Genomic DNA, 27,333 nt, shown 5'->3' on the forward strand with positions numbered 1-27,333 from the left:
TACTGTGCTGAGGCCGCAGCCTATCACGCTGATCAATAGTGTTTCCTTGTACTCCCCCATCGGTCTGTCTGTAGCCACCTGCTGGCTCTTGTCATTTACTCACATTGTAAATTGCAGGGCTGCCCAGAGGTAGGGGGGCAAGTGGGGCAATTTGCCCCGGGCCCTACAGGGGCCCCCAGGAGAATATAATATTCTATAGTACTGCAACTTTTTTTTTATGGAAGGGGCCCCCGAAATTGTTGAATCCTCTGGGTGGCCCTGGTAAATTGTCTGCGGCAGGGACCTTCTTCTTGTTCTGTTTGTACAGCACCTAGCACAATGGGGCTCTGGTTCATGACTAGGGCTCCTAGGGACTACAGTAATACTAATAATAAAAGTCTGGAACTCGGGAGTTGTGGGTTCAGTTCCTGGCTCTGCTAAACAAGGCCTGTGAGACCTTTAACAAGCCCCTTTGTCTCACTGCGCCTCAGGTCCCCTCATAGTAAAATGAGAACAATATTTCCTTTTCTTCCCCTCTCCCCAACCTTAGTTTTGCAACCTTCTTGTGACAGAAACTGACCCTCACGTACATACCTAGCTCAGCCGCAGTGCCTGAGTCCCCTCTATGAATCTTGTCTCTGTGCCCCAGTCTGTACGCGGGTCTGTAAAAGGGGGTTAGTAGCACGGCCCTGCCTCTCCGGGGTGTTGTGAGGATAAATACACTGACGATTGTGAGGCACTCAGACACTATGGTAATGGGGGCTGTACACGTGTCTAAGGGACACAGGGCAGGGCCTACTCTGAATAATAATCTAGGCCCTGTGTGAGCTCAATCCGCTCCCAGCAGACAGGTGTCCATGCTATCGCATTTGGCCCCCTACTCCTGTAAGAACAACTTGTGCAGTGAAGCGTTTGCAGGGTCTAGGCTGAGCTTGCCCAGTTTATAGCTCAGACAGGCTAATGCAGGCAGAGGAGCCAAGAGCTGAACTGGCTTGGCCACTCCACTACCCCCTTCATCTCATCAAAGGAATCCTCCAAGGCAGAGGGGAAGCTTACTAGGGGTGAAAGTTACACGGCTGCTGCCTGGGGAGCTGTTCTCTGGAAGGGTGAGTTCAGGCTCCATTGCGGCTAACCTGGCATTTTTCACTCGAAGAGTGAACCTCTTCATGCTGTAGGTACTAACAACAGTACATACTTCAGTGATGGTATAAACAACCAAGCAAAGCCAGCAGGGAAGGCTGTTCTCAGGGAGTGACCTTACATGTGACAGTCCTTGAGCCAAAGACCTTGGCTGTATTTAAAAATATATATAAACAAAGGGTGGAGGAATCAAATGAAGTGGGGTGGAGGCAGGGAAGAGAATGGTGAGGCGGAAAAACCTGGTAATTATAGAGCGTGGAAAGAAGCCAGTACCTTGAGATTTTGGTTTTTCAGGGGGCTGCGACACGAGCGGCTCAGAGCAGGTTGTTAAACATTCATTGTGAGGGAGACCACAGTAACAGCTATGAGGCTGCGTGGGAACGAATAAGACGATTAACTGCTCGAGAGGCCTTAGAAACTCTAGCGTGCCCATGCAGCGAGAGAGGAAACACCCATCCCCACAGCATCCTGAGCATATGCTTTACATTCTGCGGAGCCGCTGGCTAAGCGAACTTGCTTTATTTGGGTAGCCCCTGGTGTGCTGAGAACCATGGCAGTCAAGGGGTTAAGTAGAGCCAGGGAGGGCTGAGGAAGGGAAAGCCAGGCCTCATTAACTCGCTGGAATTCTTTGAGGATATTAACACCAGCGTGGACATGGGAAAGGCAGCAGACATCGTATTACCTAGCTTTTCAGGGTACATTGAACAAAGTTCCCCATCAGAGGTCAGTGCCTCGAAACTGGGATGACCGTGTGAGGTGGGAATGACTCTGGTAAATCCAGAGGGGTGGGGAATGAACAGGAAAAATAATGAGTATGTAATTGGAACCAGTCTAGTGCTTGTATTCAGCAGCAGTGGGGGTGCTGAAAGCCAGCTAACGAAACTATAGATTCATAGATTCATAGATTGTAGGGCTGGAAGGGACCTCGAGAGGTCATTGAGTCCAGTCCCCTGTCCTCATGGCAGGACCAAATACTGTATAGAGCATCCCAGATAGACATTTATCTAACCTACTCTTAAATATCTCCAGAGATGGAGATTCCGCAACCTCCCTAGGCAATTTATTCCAGTGTTTAACCACCCTGACAGTTAGGAACTTTTTCCTAATGTCCAACCTAAACCTCCCTTGCTACAGTTTAAGCCCATTGCTTCTTGTTCTATCCTTAGAGGCTAAGGTGAACAAGTTTTCTCCCTCCTCCTGATGACACCCTTTTAGATACCTGAAAACTGCTATCATGTCCCCTCTCAGTCTTCTCTTTTCCAAACTAAACAAACCCAGTTCGTTCAGCCTTCCTTCGTAGGTCATGTTCTCAAGACCTGTAATCATTCTTGTTGCTCTTCTCTGGACCCTCTCCAATTTCTCCACATCTTTCTTGGATTGCGGTGCCCAGAACTGGACACACTACTCCAGTTGAGGCCTGACCAGCACAGAGTAGAGCGGAAGAATGACTTCTCGTGTCTTGCTCACAACACACCTGTTCATGCAGCCCAGAATCACGTTTGCTTTTTTTGCAACAGCATCACACTGTTGACTCATCCCAAAACTTTTTACCTCCTGCCCCCCTTTATCTCATCACGCCCCCTGCCCCACCCCCCAGAGCTGAGGCCAGGCGTAGGTCATGGCTCCAGGGGGGTGATACAGACAGGGGTAAGGGAACCGAGGCTGGACCACAGGTGGGGTGGCATAGACCCCTGCATGCAGGTGCCAGGAGTGGAGCCCCTGGGGATGCTGCAGCACCCCCCGCACCTCTGCACCCATCGTTCCCATGCCTATGTTTGTAGTCTTGCCAGACACGTGAATGATGGCAGGCTAATAGACTGGACTTCAGTTTGACTTCTGGTGTGACTAGTAGTTTGCTAGCTCTAACATGTAGGGCTAGTGTCACAAAAGGACTTAGTTACTTTAGGCACTTAAATCCCAGAATCAGGCCCTTCTGGGATTCACAAAACTCCCGCTCAGCTGCTGCTGAACATTTCAAGTGCCTAAACTTGCTCCACAGTTACATTTTTGCAGTAAAATTCCCCTAGGTGCCTATGTTTCTGCCTCTGAGCATGCACGCTGCTGCTCCATTCTTGGAGTCCAGATGCCTAAGCCCCAGGGCAATGCACATACCAGGGGGAAGATGGGTGTTCCCTCTGCCTAACTTGGCTACAGGGCCATGGGCTATTCCAATGTGGGCCTCCTTCACTCTCGCCTGTTGCACTGTGGATAAATTATGAAAGCATCATTGGGCCAGAGAGCACATGAGAAAGCACAAGCATGAGAATGACTCAGTAGCCGGCGGGTGAGTGCAAGAATGGGGAGTGGAAGACCTAAGATCCACGCCCCCTCCTCCAGGGCTTTTTAAAACTATTTATCTAGAGTGGAACAGTTTCGACAGGAGAGAGTGAGGGAGCCCTACATCAGACCATCTTAGAGCCCAGCCATTACAGCAGATGCCTGACAGGTGGCAGAGCCCTGGTTAAAAGCCTTCTGTCCCTCAGGGGCAGGAGGAATTGAACTGGGTGTCTCCCCTATCCCAGGTGAGTACCCCAACCACCGGACCTTCCCCTGCAGCTTCTTGTAGCTCCAGCGTAGGTGCCTAACTCCAAGACAGGGTTTGCAGCTGAGACTCCCAAGTTCAGAGAGGTGCCTCCATGCAGCTAGGACTTCTGCCTCTCAGAGCGAGGTGTTTGGCTTGGCATCTCCCTCTGACTAGCTTAGGCATGGAGTCGCATAGCATGCTGGCTTTTGTGAATCCCATTCTGACCCTTATCTCTCCCCACTCAGGAGCCTAGGTGCCTTTGTGATTCCCAGTGATTTTCAAAGGATCTAAAAGTTAGGCACTGTGCTGCTTAGTGTCACCATACCTAGTTTTAAATCTAGCCCCTAATTTCCGTATTTGGTGATCACGTTGAGCTCTGGACCTGTGCTGGTAAAGCCAGCATTCACATTTATGAAAAGGCTCCACTGCTCCACTGGTTTCAGTTAGGGACCCCTCATTGAACTGTTACTATGCCAAGGAGCAAGAAGCTCTCAGATGAGTTGGTGACAGGTACACACTGTGTCCTAAAATACTGAACTATTAAATGGGGTGCCATATTCAGACACAGTGTTTATGAGCCCCCCCCCCCAGCACCACAGTAGCTGTGCACTTCACAGTCTGCAATGTATTTATCCTCCCAGCACCCCTGCGAGGTAGGGAAGTGCTTGTATCCCCATTTTACAGCTGGGCAACTGAGGCACCGGCCCCGATCCTCAAAGGTATTCAGGCAGCCTTGATTTCAGGGGTGTTAGGTGCCTAATACCTTTGAGGCTCTGGGCCAGATTTTTAAAGGTATATAGGCCCCTAAGGATGCAGCTAGAGACCTGTTGGGAGTGTCAAAAGCATCTAACTGTGTTTGGAAGTTAAGCACTTAAGCCCTTTTTAAGATCACACGAGTCACCGAGCTGCATCTTTAAGCACCTAACCACTTGGCCCTATATGTCTTGTGCAAGGCCACACAGGATGTCTGTGGCAGAACACGCCTTCGCGAACACCCCTGGTGCGTTGTCTGGGATGTACACATTGGGAGAGGGCAGTGCAGGGCGGGGACATGTTGGAGGGATCACTTGGGAAAGAGGATACAACCAAACAGGCATTGCCTTTTCTATGACCACAGCCATATTCAGGTGCATGTCCCTTTAAGAACAGAAGCCTTTGCTAGGAAAGATTCTTAAAGTGGGGGCATGGCCCTCCCCCATTTAAAAAAAGGGGACAATGGCTCTTCCCCCACCCCTTTGTTCCTATGAGGAAGAAGGCAGCACACTGAACTCAGCAGGGACGCAATGGTGGGCGAGCACGGGGCCCAGGCTCCCTCTTTAGCCACTGGCTGACATACCAGCGAAGCCCCTTCCCTGCTGGTCTGATGGCGGAGCAGCTGGGTCACATTTAAGTGGCTTCTCTAAGGGCAAATCTACACCACAGCGTCTGGGGAAGGCGCTGTGTGCCGATGAGCGAGCGCTCTCCCAGCGGCATAACTCCTCCCTCTCTGCGAGAGGCGGAAGCTGTGTCGGCAGGAGAGCGTCTCCCGGGGTGGACAGCGCTTAGGTCGCTGTAACTTCTGTCGCTCGGGGGGGGGGTCTTTTTCACCCCTGAGTGACATACATTAGATTGACATTAGCGGTAGTGTAGACCAGCCCTCAGAAATCTGCCACCAAGACAGCTGCCTACTTTGCCTATAACGAGTGACATATTTTTGCTCTTGTATCTGCAATGGCTGTTCAGACCCATGGCCGGCCAGTCCAGCCTCCTGTTGCTTGCAGTCACGTGTGAGACCAGCTGCAGTTGCTCAGCTTGGTTCTTATTGTGCAGTTGCTGTGAGAGGGCAGATGTGGTCAGCCCAGCTTTAACCTATTTTCAATCAGCTAAAGGAATGTCACGTGGCTGCTTAGACCTCCAGCTGGTTCAGACCTCACAGGCAAAGACATTAATCCCAGAAAGGCTGTTGGATGCATTCAGGTGAGAGTGGTCTAGCATGAAAGGTAAATCCCTGCAAACTTGGGCCCAATCCTGCAATATACCAAGTGCCTTCTGGGAGGGTCTGTGTGTCCTCAACTCCCAGTGACTTCAGGGGGGGCTAAGGGTGCTCAGTGCTTTTCATCACCATTTCCTTTATCAGCACTTTGGAACAAACACAGAGTGGAATAGTTGAAAGCTCTTAAGTGATGCATGAGCACCAGCCCCTTACGGTATGTCTTCACTGCAGAGTTAACTTGGGTGATTAGCATCCCGGTTAGCCTAGCCCGGGTGTGTAGCTACATTGCAAGCTAAGCCACTCTCTGATTCTTTCCCAGTGAATTGTGGGAGAAAAAAACAGTTACTCACCTTCTCATAATGGTAGTTCTTCGAGATGTGTTGTTCATGTCCATTCCCATCAGGTGTGTGTGCGTGCGTGTGCACAGGAGCCGGAAGATTTTTCCCATCGCAGCATCCGTCGGGTTTGCCTGGGACCCCCCTGGAGTCGCTCCTCCATGGCACACAATACGTGCACACTTGCTCCTGCTCTTATCGGAGCGGTAGAAGTCTGACTCCGAGGTCTCCGAAAAAAAAGACCACGGAGGAACCGTGCTTCAGGGCACTGAGTGTCGGGAGCTTGGGGACCGACTGGGTTCTCTCTCTGAGATGCTGGTTCCAGAGGGTGCTGTGGAGAAGGAGAGCACCAGAACATCATCACCGGCCTCCCTCTTGATCGCACCTGGGGCTGCGGTGGTGCAGATGGGGCCGGAGCTGCCACGAGAACGGCGCCGTGAGACACAGCAAGTCTTGAGCCACCTCAAAAGCCTGGCGTTGAGGCGAGCGGCAGTTGCTGGCCAGTAGGGTCTGGAAAGCACGGTGGGCCCAGACTCAACTGGCTTGCTTGGGCAGGAGTCAACGCGGCCCTGCCAGGAGACCTAGTGCTGTGGCCCAACTGGACTCTCACAGTCGTTGGCTCCTTAGATTTGGCTGCGGGAGAATGATCTCTCTCTGGCTTCTTTATCTTCTGATGCTCCAGCAACTGAAACCAGTGCCTGGCTGCCAGTTGGCCGCGGGAGGAGCCATGTTGGTGCCAAGCATCTCGGGAGGAGTCCTTTCTCGGCACTGGTTCCCGGGATGACAGTGCCGGTGCACTCCACGCCAGTGAGGACATGCTGGTGCGGGGTCCCCAGACCACTGGTCTGAGTGGGGGCAAAGAGCTGCACCCATTAGGAGAACCGTAAACCGCTGTTTCCTTTCTTTAATAGTTCTGGGACGGAACTTGCGGCGGATCCTACACCAGTCCTTTGGGTGACCTTCCCCTTAAACAAGAAGCGTGGGGGTCAGTCTTTAGCATGCGCTTAGCGCAGACCTCACAGGTTTTAAACCCCAGAGACCGCAGCATATCCTGGTTCCAGGGAGTCAGAAGAGGGGAACCCCCAACTAACTCTAAACTAACTATACCACACTAACTAAGAACTATGTACGATAATGGAGCTGAAAGCGCTTGCTAAGCAAAGGCTACAGGATGTTCCAGCTAACCATCACTGGCAGTAAGAAGGAACTGAGGGGGTGGCGGGTCGGCAGGGCTCTATATTGAGCGCCATAAAGGTGCCACTCCAGGGGCGCCCAGGTCAACTCAACGGATGCTGCTAGGGGAAAAAAATCTTCCAGCTACCGATTGGAATGGACATGAACAAGCATTCGAAGAAGAACTTGTCTGACCTTCTGGGGCAACTATGGGAAGGCCTTGGCAAACTATCAGCACCTGAGTGACTCAGGCCTGGTCTACACTAAGGGGGGGGTCGAACTAGGGTACGCTAGTTCAGCTACGCGAATAGCTTAGCTGAACTCAAAGTACCCTAGTTCGACTGACTTACCCGTCCAGACGCGGCGGGGTCGAACTCCGCGGCTCCAAGGTCGACTCCGCCACCGCCGTTCGCGGTGGTGGAGTTCCGGAGTCGACCGGAGCGCGCGGGGAGTTCGAACTATCGCGTCTTGATTAGACGCAATAGTTCGAACTCCGAGAAGTCGAACTCACCGCGTCGACCCGCGCGGTGAGTATGGACCTGCCCTCAGTCTGCATTCTCACTGCAAAGTGGGCAGGCTACCAGCCCAAGTGGAAGCAGAACCCAAGCAGAACCCAGATGGTGTGAAAGGGCTGTGTGTGTGGACAGGACGGGGGAGTTAGGACCAACACCAGAGTAAGAACCTGAGTTAATGTATTCATTGCAGAGTTATGACCCAGCTAATAAAAGCTAGCACATATTATACATGAAGCACTAAAATGTGCTAGTGAGTATTAAGGGTTTGGGTTTTTTTAAAGTTTCTCAAGTGTTTTTATTAATTTAACACTGGCATCTGTCACTCTCAAGTACCCGGCGAGGCTTGGGACGTTGGGCTACATTCAAAACACCTTGAAATCAATGGAAGTCGCTCCACTGACTTCAAGGAGCTTTGGAACAAGCCTTTATAGAACTGATTCATAGAGCAGCTGTTCATGGAAGCAGGCACCACTGAAACAGGTTGATGTGCTCAGAGAACAATGGAAAAGGGTGCATAAGGGTGTAAGAGGAGCCCTAGGCATGGATAGGATTTAACGGCTATTTAGGGTATGTCATAGAGTTTGAGGCCAGAGTGGACCACCTGATCATGTAGTCTGGCCGTCTGTATATCACAGGCCACCATCATCACCCAGCATCAACACACTAAACCCACCACCAAAGTTAAACCAAATATTGCGACTCAAAAGAGATTAGGCTATGAAGTGTCACAGGCAGAGAATAGGAGGGACTGAGGTGTAGCCCTGCAATGGCAGGGAAATGATTGACATATACCCAGGCAGCGATCCCCACCCACACACTGAAGACGAAATCAACCTCCTCCCTCAAAGTCAAGGTCAATCTAACCAGGAGGAAAATTCCTTCCTGACCCCACATATTATGATCAGTTAGACCCTGAGCATGTGAGCAAGAACTAGCCAGCCAAGCACTATGCTTGGTGCCACCTCAGGTAGAGAGGTGTGTATGTGTAAACTCAAGTTGAAAGCCAAGTTGCTGTATCTTCACTGCTTTTTTAACCTGCGTTGACTAACCTGAGTTAAGAACACACCTTCTCTTGCAGTGTAGACGCACCCTTAGACCAGTGGTGGGCAACCCATGGCCCGCAGTTGCCCACCACTGCCTTAGACACTTGCGTCAGCTTCGAGTGGCTGCAAAAGCTTGTTGTTCTTCCAAAGTATCTCACTGCAGCGAAGCATGAGCCAAAAGCAAGGATGCAACTTAAAATAGATATAAACAAAGCCGAGTTTATTTCGCATTTATTTCCCACCCTGCTGGCGTATTTGGCCCATTTCATCCCCATTTTCCTCTTGTAAATACAAACCTTTTCTTTTCTTTTTTTTTAATAAAATATATAAAACATTGTGCATCACTATCCATGGAAACCTGTAGTTTAACAATAAAAAAGAATAAGGCACATTGCTGTGCAGCCTCTTCAAATATATATATATATATATATCAATTCAAAACAAACAAAACCCCTTTCAACCTCTTTGAGGCTGTTTAACATTTCACGGATCACTGACACGTCTCCTATAATACCATAATTTCACTGCTGGGAGCAGGTTGGTTTGTGGGGAAGGAGATGGGGAAACATACTAAAAAAAAAAGGATTTTATCCCTGAGGTGTCAGTAAAAAAAAAAATGCTGCCATTGAAAAGCAGATTAAAACACCATCTTAAATAACAGGACACACTGTTGAATGTCCAAGCACCAAGATGACTTAATTGCATAAGAATCCCCACATCTCATAAAGTCACAAGCCAGTCACTCATCACGCGCTTGTGCCTCCCCAGCCCTCCCTCCCTATGTTATCTTTCCTTTAGCGGACACAGAGTCTCCGTTTGCTTTCGATTCTCCTGAAATCTTTGGGGAAAGCAGAACACTGATGGTTTCCCTGGCAAGCATGAGAGCAGCATTTGTACCGCAGCGTGTTCAGCTTCCAAGATCTGGGGGAGGGCTTTACTTGCGTGCCTCTCACCCACGGTTGAAATACACCAAGAAGAGAAGCTGGCATCCACCTCTGCTGTAACCGGACTGATTCCAGAGAGAAAATACTGGGGGGTGATTTCCTGGTGTCGGTAGCAATATGTCAGGGAAAGGGGGAAGGTGAGAGCTTTATTGCTGTCCATCCACGCTGCTCCAGTTAGCCCTTCTGAAAGGAAAAGGGGAGACGCCATGTAACATTCCTTTCCTCTCTCTCCTCTTTAGCAGGCCCAGGAAGACCTAGGCTGCAGTACCGGCCTGTGGGATTTCCCAACACTTAGTAATAGCGGTTCAGGCTTCTGGTCCCTGGAATGTCTGGCTGCCCATTCATCCATATCTCCCGGATGATGCGCTCCCGCTCTTCCAGCCTCTGAGCCCTCTCCAGCTCCTCGGCCGAAGTGAAGACGTTCATGTTCAAAGTCCTTTCGAACCTGCGGTGCCTGCGGGCCGACAGGTCCGAAGTGGTGTCCGAATCGTCCTCGCTGTCACTGCTGTCGCTGTCGCTCTCCGGCTCCCGAGGCGGCTTTTTCCCCGGGGATTGCTTGCAGTCAGTTCGGCAGGACACCTTCAGCACCAAGGCCAACAGAGTCAAGATGAGTCCGATGCATACCCCAGAGACGAAATACAGAGCGGCACGCTCAGGATTTTCTGCAAGGAGAAAAGAAATGATTCTCAGAGGACAAGGCATAAAATAACTTGGTCACATGGGGCAGCTGCACAAGTTCAAACAGAACAAGTTTCTTTGGAGGCTCAGATCTTCTCCTGGTTTCATGATGGTACTTCCAAAGCTTCCACCCCATCACCCCAATGGAGTCAATGGGATCCAGTGGTAGAACATGTGCTTGAGGCATTTAATGCATACACACCATGAGCTACTTATGTCCTAAAGCCATCCAATATTTTAAAGGAGCAGCCCACCAGATTAAATGCTAACTCCACTGCCCACGTGAGTGAGATCGTGAAGCCAGCAAGCTGCACAGTCAGCAGTGACTGAGTGCACCTTTCTGCCCCCTACATTATTGGCCAAGGAATAAAGATGATGATAAAGCTCTAATGCTTCTGTCTGCACCTTTGCACAGCTGAAATGGCAAGCCTTGCAACAAGAAAGTGGGAAATGATCTATTCATAGCATTCATTTGTTCATCTAAGGCAAACGTGTTGGCTTTATGCCCAGACCACAAAAATGTACTGCCGACGATACCCCAAAATACATGGAGCCAGGGCATTAACTTGACAGATTCCGCAGAAAAAACGTTTCTGAGATGATATCATGAGACTTTGAAGGATCCATATTGTATTTTAAACTGTCATTTTATTTTTGTATTGCTTAGGCATTGGATTTTTTAGACATGTAATTATGATAATTACACGTGATTTCCATTTACGTGTTATAGCAACAAAGCCGTTGATCCAACAAAGGATGAAGATGAACTAGGCAAAATAGCTAGAGCCAAATTCAATCCTGTTAATTCAAGTTGGAACCCTGCATGGGAATCAAACTTTAGGGCCAGATCCTCAGATCTGGAGCAGCTCCATTGAAGTCAGTGGTGGAGTTGTGACATTTTACACAAGCTGAGAATCAGGCCTTCAGGCTCTGGAAGATGTCTGTCCCCTTCAGGCCAACACTGCCTTCACTGGGTCCCCTTACACCCTTAGAAATGAGAGCAGAACTGGGTTCTCTAGGTCTGGTTTCCTTCAAGTGGAGTTTTCAACAGGCAAGCAGGAAACATCCCCAAAATCACTTTGAGGAGATTTCTAGTGTGTAAAAGCTGGGGTATTATTGGAGGTGTTTATGTGGCTGAATCAGTCCTGAAGTGTATAATGGGGGTGGGGCACACCCCATATGTAAATTCAAATAATACAGCCAATTTCAGTCTTGATCTCAACGTAATAATCTCAAATCCATTGCATCTAATACTCCCTTAAAATATGGGGCCTCAAATTAAACAACAGAGCATATTTTTAAATGTTCCATAGCATCGGACTGTGAATCTGGGTTTGAATGAGGTTAAAGGTCACTGCGAAGGCCAATACCCGACGATGCCCATGGCACAGCTACAGCAAGCGGTAGTGGGAAGAATCCCAACCAGGAACTTGATACAGTGTTTGATGTAATGCGGTTGGCATACTGCCCTTTATTCAGCATGAAGCTTTGCAATACATTCCCCGCTGCAATAAAAACCTTAGCTCAGGCCCTCTTCAGATGCCTCCATCAGCTTCACCTCCTCGCTGTCTGGATCCGATTTAAATTCCTCGTCTTTGCCTTCAAGGCCCTATGCATTCGGGGGCCACTCCTCTGCTTCTGTTTCTACTCACCCCACCCCCGACCCCCTTCACTCTGCACAAGCTATCAGACCAACTGCCCACTTTGTGCCTCCTCCTGTCCTATCTCTGGGCCTTCTTTCATGCTGCCCCATCTACCTGGGCCCCGCTGCTTGATCCAGTCCATCTGCTTCACTCCCTCCTTGTTCAAGCCCTTTCTTAACACCACATTTCTCTAAGGAGGCTCATGAACCCGACCTCTGCCCAGGGGGTTCTAACTTACTGAAACAGAGACACGAGAACAAAGATATTTCAATCCATGGAACTGACAAAATGGGTGCTGAGTCTCACTGTTCAGTTGCACTGCTGTCTGTTGCCGCTCTGGCACCCTGCTTTGTTTGTCAGGTCTCTATTTAGATTGCAGAGAGCTTGGGTGAAATCCTAGGAAAACTGCTATTGACTTAAATGGAGCCAGGGTGTCACCCTTCGTCTTCATCCCTACCTACAAAGCACCTGACCCTGCTGCTGGCACTATACAAATAAACAAAAACAGGACAAGATTAGAGATTCTTTAGGACGGGGATTTTCAAAGGGGCCCAAGGGAGTTTGGTGCCTAACACCCATTGGCTTGAACATCCCTGAGTAAACTGCTCCATCCCTTCCCATATTCCCTTGAAATTGCCTTTTGGATTGCAGGATCCAGGTGGGTTGTTATTTTGTGCAGAAATTAACTTCACCCCTAAATTTTATTTTCAAGTGAACACACGGAGGGCTCCGAGGACTGGAAGAGAAGGGGTTAGCCGGGCTGATTTGCACTAGCAGAACTTGCTTACGGTTTGCCTAATCTGTGCCTGGCTAATATGATTAGACGAACCTCGCCTGTAGGAGCACTAAATTCACATACACATACAGGCTCATTTTAAAAAAAATATACATGTTGCATCACCAGTTCCATAGCTCACTCTTTTGCCACAATTCCTAAAAAGCAGTGTGTGGAGCCTGGAATGGACTGAAAACATTTTTTCTCTTTTCCTTTTGCCAGTTTCCTTCTTTCTTCCACCCTCACTCTCTACTGTTCTAGCAACCATGGGCAGCTAATGAGAGAACTGAAATTAGATTGCTTGTTAGCCAGTAATTTTTCATACACTACACACAACTCTAAACAGATAGTCCTTCATTCAGTACCAATGCAGTAATTGAATCTTTGCGCTCTGCTGGTATTCATGAGCTGTATTAGTTACGCCATCAGCATTCTTAAATGCTGGACACAAACTAGACTCCTTCATTGAACTGTAGCCCTGCAGACCTGGCATTTATCAGTTTATATGGCCAACCCAGTCATACAGCAACCATCCTCCCAAAGCACGGGCTTTTTTGCACAGCAAGTTAGGCCAACAACATAGTTCTGAAACAGCTAAATCATCGATGGCCAAGATTCTGGATTTTGAAACGTGACTAGTAATTTGGGGCGCCTCCATTTTTTGGTGGCCAACATGAGACACCTTAAAGGGGGGTTAACTTTCAGAGGGTGTGTTTTCAGCCTTTCGGAAACTCTGGCCTCTTTTAAGGCATTTCAGGTTTGGCAGTCGAACATGAAAGTACCTCAAATCACTAGTCATTTTTGAAAATATTAGTAGTAGTATTATTTGTATGGTGGTAACACCCAGGAGTGTCAGTAGGTCATGAACCAGTACCCCACTGAGAGGTGTGGGGTGTGGGTGTGGGGGGGTGTTAGAACTAATAGGAAACTGCCCTATTCAGGACATTAGACATGGGTGACTTGCTTTACAAATTGAACAATACGCATCAATCCTTGACAATCTTAACTGAGGGCCATATTTTGCGGTCTTTCGTCAAGCAGAATTCCCCTTATTGAATACAGAATCACAGCTGTTGCCCTGAGAACGGCCACACCTGGGCACTTGCAGTCTGTTAAGCGTACGGGGCTTTTTTCAGAGCAGTTTTCAGGGTGTGAGTGTGGGGAGGGGGATGGACTTCAAACTCTAACTACGCATTTAAAAATAAATGTGCTCACTGCAACATTCCATATTGTGGGGGAGGGGGGGTCCTCTGACCCACTGGCTGGAAGAAAAGGGGCATTGTCCCTTTAAGGGCTCCCCCTACAACAGGGGGAAGGAGGGGGAATGTTTGCAGAGGCAGGCAGGAAGGGCAGGAAGCAGTTGGGGCCAGGTCAGGAGAAGGTCGCTGCACAGTTCAGGTTCACACTGCCTGAGTGCTGTAAGCAGCTGTTGGCTGTTTAGTGAAAGGACTTGGTAGTGTCAGTCCAGATTCCAGTAGGCAGATGACAAAGCACAATATCAGACTGGGCACTAATTGGCACATCTGTCGCCAGGCTACAAGGACCGTATGCATAGGGAAACAGCTCCAGAGTGCCTGAGACCCAGCTCCTCCAAGGCATTCAGGTGCTGAGTTCCAACTGGTTTCAGGGGCAGTTAGGCATCTAACTACCTTTAGGGAGCGAGACCTCAAGGGACACAGGGCTTGTCTACACTTGCCGCGCTGCAGCAGCACAGCTGCGCCACTGTCGCACTTAATGAAGATGCAACCTACACTGATGGAAGAGCTTCTCCCCTTGGCGTAGGTAATCCACCTCCCCAAGAGGCGGTAGCTAAGTGGATGGGAGAAGCCCTCCCGTCAACATAGCACTGTCCACACTGGGGGTTAGCTCAGTATAACGATGTCCCTTAGAGGTGTGGATTTTCGTACTGATACCGCCCATAAGTTCCTAACGTAGACCAAGGCTGAGTGAAATTCAGTGGGATTTCGGCTCCCAAGTCACATAGGGCCCTTTTGAAAAATGTTGCCTCAGAGACTAGGGTTGCCAGGTGTCCGGTTTTTGACTGGAATGCCCGGTGAAAAAGGGACCCTGGCGGCTCCCGTCAGCACTTCTGACTGGGCTGTTAAAAGTCTGGTCGGCGGTGCAGCAGGGCTAAGACAGGCTCCCTGCCTGCCCTGGCTCTGCACAGGTCCCCGGAAGTGGCTGGCATGTCCCTGCAGCCCCTAGGCTCAGGTGCAATCAGGGAACCTCTGCGCGCTGCTCCCGCCTCAAGCGCCAGCTCCGCAGCTCCCATTGGCTGGGAACAGTGGCGCCTGTGGATGTGTGCAGTGTGCACGGCATAGAGCCGCCTGGCTGCGCCTTCGCCTAGAGGCCAGACATGGCGGCCGCTTCTGGGAGCTTCTGGGAGCAGCACAGAGCCAGAGCAGGCAGGGAGCCTGCCTTAGCCCCACTGTGCCGCCAACGGGGAGCTGCCTGAGGTAAACGCCACCCAGCTGGAGCCCACACCCCGAGCCCCCTGCCCCAGCCCTGAGCCCCCTCCTGCAGCCATACTGCCGCCTGGAACCCACATCCATTCCCACACCCCAACCCCCTGAGCCCCATCCCACACCCTGAACCCCTCCTTTCTGGCCCCAACCCAGAGCCCTCACCCCCTCCCACATCCCAACCCCCTGCCCAAGCCCAGTGAAAGTGAGTGAGGGTGGGGGAGAGCGAGCAACGGAGAGATAGGGGCTGGAGTGAGTGGGGGCGGGGCCCCAGAGAAGGGGCGGGGCAAGGGTGTTTGGTTTTGTGCAATTAGAAAGTTGGTGACCCTATCAGAAACTAATCCACTCTCTCTCCCTCAGTCCTTCCAGAGCAGAGTTGAACCATGCTGGCAAGACTGTTGTTGCCATGTGGCTAAATAGTGGATTTCTGTCTCCTGGATTGTCAATCCAGCACATACACTAAAATCCCATTAAAAATTAAATAAAATAGATTCTACTTTTCTCATTACAATCTACTTCTGGCTCTTAGATAGCCCCCACTGCTGTAGTAACTGAGCACTTCAAAATCTTTAATGTATTTATCCTCACAACACCCTGGTGAGGTAGGGACGTGCTATTAACCCTAGTTGACTGTTGAGGAACTGAGGCATTGGGTCCTGAATGCACGTTACGCACCTAAGTCCTTATTCCTATTCCACTGTGGAGTAATACTTAAATAGTCATTGGGCAAGAACACAAGACTGAGCCAGTGGTTAGGGCACCCCACCTGGGATCTGGTCCCTCTAATCCAATAGATTTCATTATTTATCCACAGTGAAAGGGGAGCTTGAGGGAGCCCTACATCAGACTGTCCTGCTGGCCTGTGTTTAAGACACGCACACGCGTGAGTGGTGGACACTTCTGTTCAGATCCCTTCTCCCCTTTGGGCAGAGAGAGGGGAATTGAGACAGGATCTCCCACCTCCCGGGTAAGTGCTCTAACCATGGGGCTCAAAGTTATAAAAAAGATGGGCCCCCCCCAACCCAGATTTCCCCTGGGACCCGATCCACTAGGCAGCTTCTAAGCATCCCTACCAGATTGGATGAACACATGTCTTCCCTGGTTTGTGAATTGCTCTGGGGCTTAGGCAGGAGATAGGTGCCCCGACACCCGGAGAGAGGCAGCAGAGACAGAAACAGAGGTGCCCAGGGAACTTCTTCCCTAAAAACGTAAGCAGGGTTTCAGCAGGAGTTTTGTGCATTGCAGTGGAGCCAAAACTGGCATGTAGGCAGCTAATTCCTTTTGAGCATTCAGGCTGACATGATTTTCCCAAGGTCACAGAGGAAGTCATGAGCAGAGCAGGGAATTGAACTCAGATCTCTTAAGAGCCAGGCTAGTATCCTTCCCCTCAGTATAGATCGTGCGTAGGGTGGGTATCAATATCCATTTGGTAGCTTGTTCCATATGCCCCTTGGTGTGAAGAAGTCCAGGTTGACAGGATTATCCACTGTAAGAGATTCCTCCCTCGGTTTCAGATGACATCCGTGAGATACATTTTTCCCCTCTACGGTAATTAAGACCCATCCTGGAGCACCATGCAATCTCCTTAGCAGTGATTAACTCTCCCCCTCTATGGTGACTCTCTTTCTGGGCTGGGCATGCAGCTGAAAAGGTCGTTGATTGAAGACTGCTAAATCACTTCTTTTAATGTATGTAGCCAAAAGGCACGTGCCTCCCCTCTCCCTGTGTACGGAATGCACACAGTTTTCTACAGGCTCCACACCCGCCAAAATTAGAAACACATTTTTTTTAAAAGAAACCAAGTAAACAACAATTATTGAGGCTATTTCCTATGGGCTAACGATCAGCTGGGAGCATCAGCCCAGACGGTCATTAATTCTCCAGGAAATGGCCCAGGCCAAGGTTGTTATTGCTATTATCGTGCTTTATTTTCTTCTTGTCGTTTTAATAAATAAAAATTAATCTGTGCAATACTGCATCTGATTTCCTGTGATGGCATCAGGCCCTCAGAGAGCTCAGGGGGAGGAGGAGTTTCTCATGAACGTCGCTCGCTGCATCTCTTCTAAGGTACAGCAGCCAGTTGGACTCCCCATGTTAGGACAGTGATGTAATGGAGGGGACTCGCAGGGAGCCCCCTGTCTAACTTCTGGCACCAGCAGTTTCAGAGGGAAGTTGGTCTGAGCTCCCCAGGATTGGTTTTGGGGAGTCGCTTGTTACCACATTGGCAGCATGTCGCTGTTTAGGGGGAGTTAGGGTGCCCGCCCCCCATTTGTCCCCTTTGCACATTTCTATAGAAATATTCCTTTAAAAGTTCTGTGGGGTTGCATGAAACAAACAAACACAAATTCCTTTGTGGCTGGAATGCTAAAGGGCCCTGACTAACCGCTTGGAGTGCCATGAGCAGATTGATAAAGAAAGCAAACACTCCCACAAGTGGGTCTGGGTCCTGCTATCCTATACTGGCTTTTTGCACCCCTCTGCCATTAATAGGAACGTTGCATCTTTACACACAGACTTCAGCCAAAAAGATACAGGGGGTGGCCAGGACACGTCCCTTTGCATTTGCATCTAACCTTCCCACCTGCTGCACGACACAGTAAATGCCAACAGGTGCTAGTGGCAGGTGTTTGCAGTCTCTCCATCTGCAGCTGTCCACCCACTTCCCATGGAGTTGGTCTGGAAATGCTTGCACTGGTCAGTATAGTCAGCTTCTGAATGGCTTTCCTCAAGCTGAGACGGGAGGCAGCTGTAGTCAGGAAATGACGCATCAGCCCTGGTTTTGTCTGTTGCTTGGAGGCCCGACAGACAGGTGTGCAGCAGCATGGTGCAGTGAAACACGGAGGGCCCACAACTCCCATAGACTTCAGTGGGGACTGAGGGTGCACATCACCTTGCAGGACAGGCCCCCTTTTTTTTTAAAAAATTGTCACCTCTAGCCCTTGTGTCTTTACTGCTGGCACAACCAGTTCACCAGCACAGAACAGCCCTAAATCTAGAAGAATCCCAGCTCAAAAGAGATTGTGTCCCACAAGAAAAATACAGGCCAGAGCTCTACTGTGGAAAAAGGAAACACAGTCCATGGTGCTTTTAGCATAGTCCCAGTTCTCCCTGGCTCACTGTAAGTCCTTGCGTGAGTCACTTTAACTTTTCCCCAACTATAAAATGACAATATCAATAATAACCTGCTTTACGGGGAAGGGGTGAGGATTAGAGACGTCTCCCGGCCAAATTCCTAGATTTGAGCTACAACTTTGGCAAACTTTAGATCTCAGACCAAATTTCATGTCTGATTTCTCTCATAATCCACTAACCCCCAAATCCAAAAATGCCAGAAATGGGGGCAGGGAGGCTGGTGGAAGAAGGATTCAGATTCAGGGCCCGAGTTTGTGCCTTGAGTGCATCTCTATTGACAATTAATTAATGCTTGTAAAATACTTTCAGGGCTTTTAATGGGAGGCACCACGGAACTGTAAACCTTTATTATGTTACCATTATATTTCTAACTATGTCTATTTGACCTGTTAAACTGTATTAAATCCACATTAGCAGAAAGGCTAAACCAGTCCCCTCAATATGGGTAGCACTCCAGTGGGGATGGAGCCTTAGTTGCACAAAGATATGCTGGATACTTTTCTGGGCAGACTAAGATCCAGCATTCACAGGTTTGGGTTTAGAAGAGGGGTGGGCAAACTTTTTGGCCCGAGGGCCACTTCTGGGTATGGAAATTGTATGGTGGGCCATGAATGCTCACAAAATTGGGGTTAGGGTGCAGCAGGGGGTGAGGGCTCTGTCTGGGAGTGCGGGCTCCAGGGTGGGGCCAGAAATGAGGAGTTCAGGGTGCAGGAGGGGGATCCGGGCTGGGGCAGGGAGGGTAGAGTGCGGGGGGTGGGGGAGGGCTCCGTCTGGGGGTGTGGGCTCTGGGATGGGGCTGAGGGTGCAGGAAGGTGCTCTGGGCTGGGACCAAGGCGTTTGGAGGGCAGGCGGGGGATCAGGGCTGGGGCAGAGGGTTGGGGCATGGGAGAGCGTCGGGACTCTGGCTGGGGGTGCAGGCTCTGGAGTGGAGCTGGGGATGAGTGGTTTGGGTGCAGAAGGGTGCTCTGGGCTGGGATTGAGGGGTTCAGAGGGTGGGAGGGAGATCAGAGCTGAGGCAGGGGGTTGGAGCGCCAAGGGATGGCTCAGGTGTGGAGGCCCTGGGTGACACTTCCCTCAAGCAGCTCCCGGAAGCAGTGGCATGTCACTCCTATGCGGAGGTGTGGCCAGGCGGCTCTGCTGCACACTGCCCCATCTGCAGGCGCCGCCCCTGCAGCTCCCATTGGTCATGGTTCCTGACCAATGGGAGTTGCGGGGGTGGCGCTTGGGGTGGGGGCAGCATGTGGAGTGGAGCCTTCTCATTGCCCCATGCGTAGGAGCCGGAGAGGGGACACGTCACTGCTTCCGGGAGCCACGCAGAGGGGTCCCTGACCCTGCTCCCCAGCGGGAGCGCAAGGGATGGATTAAACCAGCTGGCGGGCCAGATGCGACCCACGGGCTGTAGTTTGCCCACCCCTGGTTTACAGTGTATCTAAAGTTGAAATCAATGGAAGCTAGAGGCCTAAATACCTTTTGAAGATCTGGGCTTTAGTGTCTCTGTCCTGAGTTCCCCACCTTTAAAATGAGGATAGTAGCATTTCCCTGTCTCACAGGGGTGATGTGAGGATCGAATATGTTAAAGATGTTGAGGTTCTCAGATCCCACGATGATGGGAGCAACAGATAGATAGATTGCTTAGATAGAGGATGCATTTACAGCAGCACTTTGCAGTTCTTTCAGTGCAGGTGTCCATATCTATGAACCATGTAATATTCATTAATTTATGAAGGACATTTATTTCTACATTAAGAATCTCTGCTTTAAAGGGACCCTGAAAAGTCAGAGCACGATGCTGCCATCAGATGGATGTGGGGGGGGCGGGCAGGAACAGAACTGTGCACTTAACACCAAGGGTGGTTTTTTTGAAGTGTTACAAAAATAACTATACACAGAAACGTTCTCCTGAATCTACGTACATTTGCCAAAACTAGAATGCCAAACCTTGTGCTGAGAAGCAAAACACAACAGCCTTGTGCTAGTGCATGAGAACCAGAGAATGGCACCGAGGGGAAATAAAAGTGACCGGAGCTTTGTGCCGTGAAAAAAAGAAAGCTCAAAATTGTTTGTATTTTAATCATTTCGGCCCCGATTCTGCAAGATTTATCCCCGCGCTTCCCTTGGCTTCGCCTCATTGCAGTCAATGGGATTATTCACCACATGCAAAGTTACGCACATGCATGTGTCTTTGTAAAATTGGGCATTACGTTGTTAGCAAGACAGGTATGCATTTTTTAAAAAAAACCAAGGGTTGAGATTCAATCCTGCCCGATGAAGGGCCAACAAACTGCATGCCCTGTCTCTGTTACGCTGGGGGGAAGGGGCTCATGTCTACGGACAATAGTTTTGCAATTCCAACTGTCATTCCAGAGGAGCCCCTCTCCCCCAGCAGAAGCCGGCCTAAGGAAAGTGGTGAATCAGAACATCTCCTGGCCAACCTGACCCCACGCTTTGTGGCGCTGGCTCCACCCACTTTGCGGGTAGCACCAACCAGCGCTGGTCTCTCTGATACAGACAGGAGCCGTGGACAGCTTGCACTACTGTGCCTCTGATTCTAGCAGGTTTCTGCTATGAGGGGCCCACACTCCGGCTGCCCCCAAGCAGTGACTCTGGCTGATGAGCTTCATGACAAGAGTGACTCTTTAAAATAAATGTAAATGGAAGAAAGCTTCTGGGTTCTATGAAAGACCCATGACAAGAAAAAGTGTGGATGAAAGCTAAGCTGTGATCGGAGGAAATCTTTCCCTAAATTAGATTTAAATATCTAATTACACTAAGCAGAAACTTCATCTTCACACTTCCACTGAAGATAAGCCAAATTCTCTTAAGCAGGGTAATGATCTAAGTGCCGCTCATTTTCCAAATTACAGGACAAGCTTGCCTTCTTAATGAGCCAGCCTTTGATCTCAAGGAAAAAGGCACATTAGAAATAATACTGCATCTAAGGTTACATTGTATTTAACTTCAGCTGAGAGCAAGTCCAAGTGAAGGCAGAGCACAATACAGCCTGTTATATACAGTCAACCCCTCTCTAGAGCTACACCGATCGGGTCTTTCAAGGGAAAACCTGCTGAGAGACAAATGGGAAAATGAACCTCTGAGAGAAATACAAAGGGGCAGATTCTGCCCTCACTTACACTGGGGCAGCCCCACTGAGGGTCTTAAAAGACATCACAGCAGCCCAGAGAAGAAGCAGGTGAGAGACCTACCTGTGATAAAGGAATACGCTGCTAGGATGTTGCTGAGCAAGGCCATCTCTGTGCTAACGCCCACGGGCTCCATGCTGCTGTTATCCACTGGCCGCTGTGTCTCATCCACGGGAAGCAGCAAGGGGGTGTTGTCTAGCGGGTAAAAGGTAGCCGACCTCCCTTTCTTCTTCTCTGTTTTGAGTGAGGGAACAGGCACGTCAGTTTCAGTGCTGCCCTGCCCTGCCTTAAAGCAATTGAACCTGCCTCTGCATTCCGAAATCTGGAGCCAGTCACTGGAAATGCCACCCAAATCTGCCGCAGTTAGGCAGCTGGACCTTTGTGGTTAGCTTCAGCTGAGTGCACACGGTGGATTCAAGGCAGTTTCTCTGTTGGCTACCAGGCAGCATCTCCTCTCCCCATTATACTTTTCTTTCACATCCCCCGTTAGACACACCCAGATGCTTTACAGCAAATATATAATCAGGTTGCTTTTCTTTTTTGTAAATCAAAGAGCCTTTATCAATGCTGGGTTTCACTAAACGTGTAGTAACTCAGCACATGGGCTTGGAAGACACAGACAGGGTCGGCAACACTACGCTTGCATCTCTCTGTAATTCTAGAGTGATCTACACCTGGCAAGCAGCACTGCTTTCCCTCCAGCCTTATTAAGGGAAGGGCGGATCTTTGCCTGCATTTATGACTTCCTTCAGAAGCATGCTCTCATTGTGTTTCACTGAGACATAATTTCCCCTTCAGAGAGGTGAGGAAACATGGGTTAATGATTTGATTTTATTTGTTGAAGACTGGAGCTGAGAAGGCAGCTAATTCCAGAAGGCTGAAAGAGACCCTTTCAGACCTTATCAGATCACTGCTAAGAACTGGCTGTACCTTGATCTGTCTGCAGACACCACAACCAATGGCAAAATACGAATTGTTTCAAACACATTAAAAAGTCAGCCCATAGAGAGAGCTCCATCATCCACCTATACGTGTGCAAAATCCTAGGGCTGTTAAACCTTTTAAGACTCCTGTCCCTGTGTATCCGGTACAGGCTGCAAACAAACAGTGCACAGTAGCTGGCAATTGCATCTGGCTTCCACTTATCTGCTAGTATTAAATTCAAGAAACTGACAATTCTGGTGCATGAAATACCATTACTGCGGCGGGAGCAAAGTCACTTTCAACTCCAGCCTGCAGCGCATGAAAGTCCACGTTTGTTCACTGTCTCTCTGTGTTTGCATTTGCACAGCTCACACCCAAGGTGAACGGTTACATTGTTCATTTCACACTGTACATGCCTGGAAGCTGTGTGGCCCCCGAGGTCAGCGACAAAGATTTGGGAGTGAGGGGGAAATAAGTTAATTTAAAATGTCGGCAGGGGTGATGGCTCAGGTGGATAAATGCCTGTGTGGTGCTGCATCCTATTAGTGTGGCTTCAGAGATTCATCAAGTCCAAGGCCAGAAGGGACCATTGTGCTCATCTAGTCTGACACTCTGTATAACACAGGCCACAGAACCTCCCCAAAATAACTCCTAGAGCAGATTTTTTAGAGAAAACATCCCATCTTGATTTAAAAATTGTCAACAATGAAGAACCCACCACGATCCTTGGGAAATTGTTCCAATGGTTAATTACTCTCAGGGCTGGTCGACACTGGGGGGTGGAGGGGATTGAGCTAAGATATGCTACTTCAGCTACCTGAATAGCGTAGCTGAAGTCGAAGTATCTTAGTTCGACTTACCTGGCCATCCTCACGGCGGCAAGTCGACCGCCGCGGCTCTTCCATTGACTCCGCTTACTCCTCCTGCTGAGGTGGAGTACGGGCGTCAATTCGGGGATCGATTTATCGCGTCTAGACAAGATGTGATAAATCGATCCCCGATAGATCGATTGCTACCCGCCGATCCAGCAGGTAGTGTAGACGTGGATTCACTGTTAAAAATGTAAGCCTTATTTCCTGTCTTAATAATCTTCTCTTTCTCATGCTAAATAGATTGAGCTCCTTGCCTCTCTCCTTACAAGGCAGGTTTGCTAATCCTTTAATCATTCTCTTGGCTCTTCTCTGAACCTTCTCCAATTTATCAACACCCTTCTTGAATTGTGGGCACCAGATCTGGACACAGTATTCGAGCAGCGGCCACGCCAGTGCCAAATACAGTGGTCAAATAACCTCACTGCTTAGAGCTGGATGCTGTGGTGATGTCTAGCTGTTAGAGTGGGGGACTGGCCATGGGGAAACTTGGGTTCTGTTTCCAACTCTGCCACTGAATGACTGTGACCTTAAGCAAGTCGTTTAAGCAAAATTTTTCAAACATGGATGCCTGAAGAGACGCACCAAAGGGGAAATTTTCAAAAGCACCTCAGATTCAGGAGCACTGGTCCCACTGAAAGTCAGCTTTACAGATGAACAAACTAAGGGTATGTCTACACTACCAGATTAGTTCGTTTTAATATTAATTCGAATTTGTGGAATCGACCTTACAAAGTCGAATTTGTGTGTCCACACTAAGGACACTAATTCGACTTTGTGAGTCCACACTAATGGGGCAAGCGTCGACATTGGAAGCGCTGCACTGTGGGAAGCTATCCCACAGTTCCCGCAGTCCCCGCTGCCCATTTGAATTCTGGGATTTCCCCACAATGCATGCTGGGGGGAAAAATGTGTCAAGGGTGGTCTTGGGTAAGTGTCATCATTCAACGTGCTTTCGGATGTCTCAAGGGGAGATGGAGGAGCTTACTGACTCACTCGGATCTCAGCGAAACCAATATCCCCATTGTTATTGCACCTTGCTGTGTGCTCCACAATCTCTGTGAGAGCAAGGGGGAGACCTTTATGGCGGGATGGGAGGTTGAAGCAAATCGCCTGGCTGCTGATTACGCTCAGCCAGACAGCCGTGCAATTAGAAGAGCCCAGCGGGAAGCGCTGTGCATCCGGGAGGCTTAGGTTCCTCAGGGAGCAGGGTAACCTGTGACTGTTCAGTTTCTTTACAGAGAAGCTGAACCTGCCCCTGCTTCAGTTACTGTTGACTTTCTTGTGCGGTTACATACCCCGTTCACCACGTTTCCCCCCTTCCAACACACGTTTAAAAATAAAGTTAATGGAACATTGTTAATTAACAATGTTTTCTTTATTAATGAATTCGTGTTAAAGGGTTGAAACAGGGATGCAGACTGTGGTGGGTAGGGTGTGCAGTGATGTTAACACCGCTTCTACACTCGAGGAATGATAGGCTCCTGCTCCTAGAGCGGTCTGCAGTGCCGGACTGGTTGTTTCAACGGAGCCTGCCATCCCTCCTTTTCGGGACTCTGTGTGCGGGGGCTACGTGACCTTGTGGCGGGGGAGGAGGGTTACAGATTCCCCTGCTGCGTGGCTCTGTGGTTCGGACAAGGACCGCTGCATAAGTTCTGTAACCGCCCTCCCATGCCACAAAGTCACGTACCCCCCACCCACACAGAACATGGAAAACACCTCCCAGACCGACCAGGGTGCCTACTGACTGCACTGTGTGTGTGACCTGCTGTTGATCCTGCCTCCGTGTCTGTACCCTGGTAAAGGTGACTGTCCTATGCAATTAACAACCCCCTTCTCCCCGCCCCCCCTTCACAGACAGTCTTCTGTAGAAAAACTTGACGGAAATAGTAATTAACAGCAAACTACTTTTAATAATCAACTACACAGTTAGGGGATGAAACTGGGATTGGGGCTTCGGTGAGCCAGGAAGGGAAGGACTTCTCAACATTTAGGGAATGAGAGCCTTCTTGTATTTGTGCACTCTGCAGGGGTGCAGTGACAGTTTTCACGGCCCCTGTCGCCCCTCCTTCTTGTTACTTTGGGTGAGGGGGGTTTGGGACTTTGTGGCGGGGGAGGGCGGTTGCAGATACAGTGCAGGGGGGCTCTGTCCTCCTGCCTGCAGTCCTGCAGAACATCCACAAGGCGCCGGAGCATGTCAAATTTTCCCTGGGCATTTCCTGTGTGGCTGGTCAGAACATCCAAGCTCGGACTGCTGTCCAGAGCGTCAACAGAGTGGTGCACTGTGGGATAGCTCCCGGAGCTACTAAGGTCGATTTCCGTCCACACATAGCCTAATTCGACATAGCCATGTCGAATTTAGCGCTACTCCCCTCGTCGGGGAGGAGTACAGAATTTGAACTAAAGAGCCCTCTAGGTCGAACTAATTAGCTTCCTGGTGTGGACGGGTGCACGGTTAAGTCGAATTAACGCTGCTAAATTCGACATAAACTCCTAGTGTAGACCAGGCCTAAGACACAGAGGGGTAAAGGCCGACATTTTCAATAGGAAAGTCAATGGCACGAAGGGCGTTTTTGAAAATCTCCCCCTAAATCCATAGTTCAGCACCTTAATAAATGCCTTGATTTTCTCCACTAAACTCCTAAAGTGAAACCAAAGGAAGCAATGGGTGCTCAGTACCTCCAAAATCCAGGCCATTTATCTAGGTGCCTAACGTTGGGCCCCCACATTTGGATGCAGTGTTCTTTATCATTCCGTGCCTCAGTTTCCCTAGCTGTAAAATGGCAATGACACCTATCTTGATGAGATATTGTGATAACTTTTATAAGGGACTTTGACAATCACAGATAACAAGCTCTACAGGAGTTTAATTATTATTATTGTCGTGTCAGTTGTCCTCAGCCCAAGGTCTGAGCAGTTGTGAAGGGTATTTGGGCCCTAACCCAGTAACTCTTGTAATGTAGAGCCTTCAAAATGCCATTCCCAGCCCCAAATTGCTGACATGGCAGGAAAAGTAGTAACTGGAAGTGCCACATATTTGGGGAATTAAAGGGGAGCTGAATATGTCGGAGAAGGAAATGTAAAAGGAGCCCAGGTTGTGGCTCTGGTATTTTACAGTGTTTGGCAGGCCAGTTGCCTCATGCTTTAAAGGGGATGTTTCTAAAGGGATTGTGACTTGCCAAACTAGCTACCCTCAGGGAACTGAATGGAGGAGATATGGGAAAATTTGACTCCCCCTAAATAACTTTAATTATTTCTTAATATTATTTCTATTACAGTAGCATCTAGGAACCCCAGTCAAGGATCAGGGCCCCATTGTTCCGGGTGCTGTGCAAACAACTAATGAAGAAGGCAATCCTTGCCCCAGAGCGTTTACAATTCAGGTGTCAAAAGACAGAGAAAACTGACCAATGGGGTGGCAGCTGGTGGGAGGATGAGGTAATAAAATGAAGCGAGTTTAGCAGAAAAATGGACGTCTCAGCTCACCATTTGCCTCGCCAATGCCAGAGGGCAGCGAGCTGCAGGAATCAGAGCAGAGGTAGGTTTTATGGAGGGATTTAAAAGACAAAGGGGATTCTCGCAAAGAAACAGTGAACGAGGCTTTGATGGCTTACTCCCTTGCGTGCTCTGTTCTGTCAGGTTTTCTTTTAAAACACAGCAGCAGCATGTGCCAGTCTATAGCAGAGGCTCTCACACAGTGATCAGGGCACCACTGGCAGGTGTACGGCAAAGGCAAAACACTGTTGGCTGTTACTGAGTCTTAACACTGCGATGCATGGATGTGCCCCCTACTTAGTGTGCGTTCTCTCTCCCCCCACCCGTGTCCAACCCACAGAGCATGTGACTCTGATACTGCTCCCAGCTAGGGGATGCTGTTCAAGCTGTACAGGGTCATACACTAGCTCTCGAGGGTCATTATCCAATGATGACCAAGATGAGGGTCAACATGTGGATGGACTCTCTGCTTACAAATAAGCATGCCAGTAATCTGGTTAGAGTGGTACAAGTTATAGTGATGACAGGACTTTACTGCTGATTAATAGCCATCTCTGCCCCTATGTACACTCTGCAGCAATTGTGCATAA

At 49.4% G+C, this 27,333-nt stretch overlaps 1 protein-coding gene across 4 annotated transcripts in view; it reads right to left on the minus strand.

Annotated features, from left to right (window-relative positions):
• Nucleotides 1–8,946: 8,946 nt before the first annotated feature.
• The window catches only part of LOC123367428 (protein eva-1 homolog C-like), a 304,747-nt gene continuing 286,360 nt past the window's right edge, over nt 8,947–27,333 (minus strand). For all 4 annotated transcript variants that reach the window (XM_045011677.1, XM_045011678.1, XM_045011679.1 and 1 more), the window contains exons 7-8: nt 21,519–21,689; nt 8,947–10,287 (exon numbers count right to left, since the gene is read on the minus strand). In XM_045011677.1, coding sequence (XP_044867612.1) covers nt 9,917–10,287; nt 21,519–21,689 — 542 coding nt within the window. In that variant the 3' untranslated portion in view covers nt 8,947–9,916. The remainder of the gene's footprint in view (nt 10,288–21,518; nt 21,690–27,333) is intronic.

This window comes from Mauremys mutica, chromosome 3, assembly GCF_020497125.1.
Source record: "Mauremys mutica isolate MM-2020 ecotype Southern chromosome 3, ASM2049712v1, whole genome shotgun sequence".
In the NCBI taxonomy this organism is placed as follows: Eukaryota; Metazoa; Chordata; order Testudines; family Geoemydidae; genus Mauremys; species Mauremys mutica.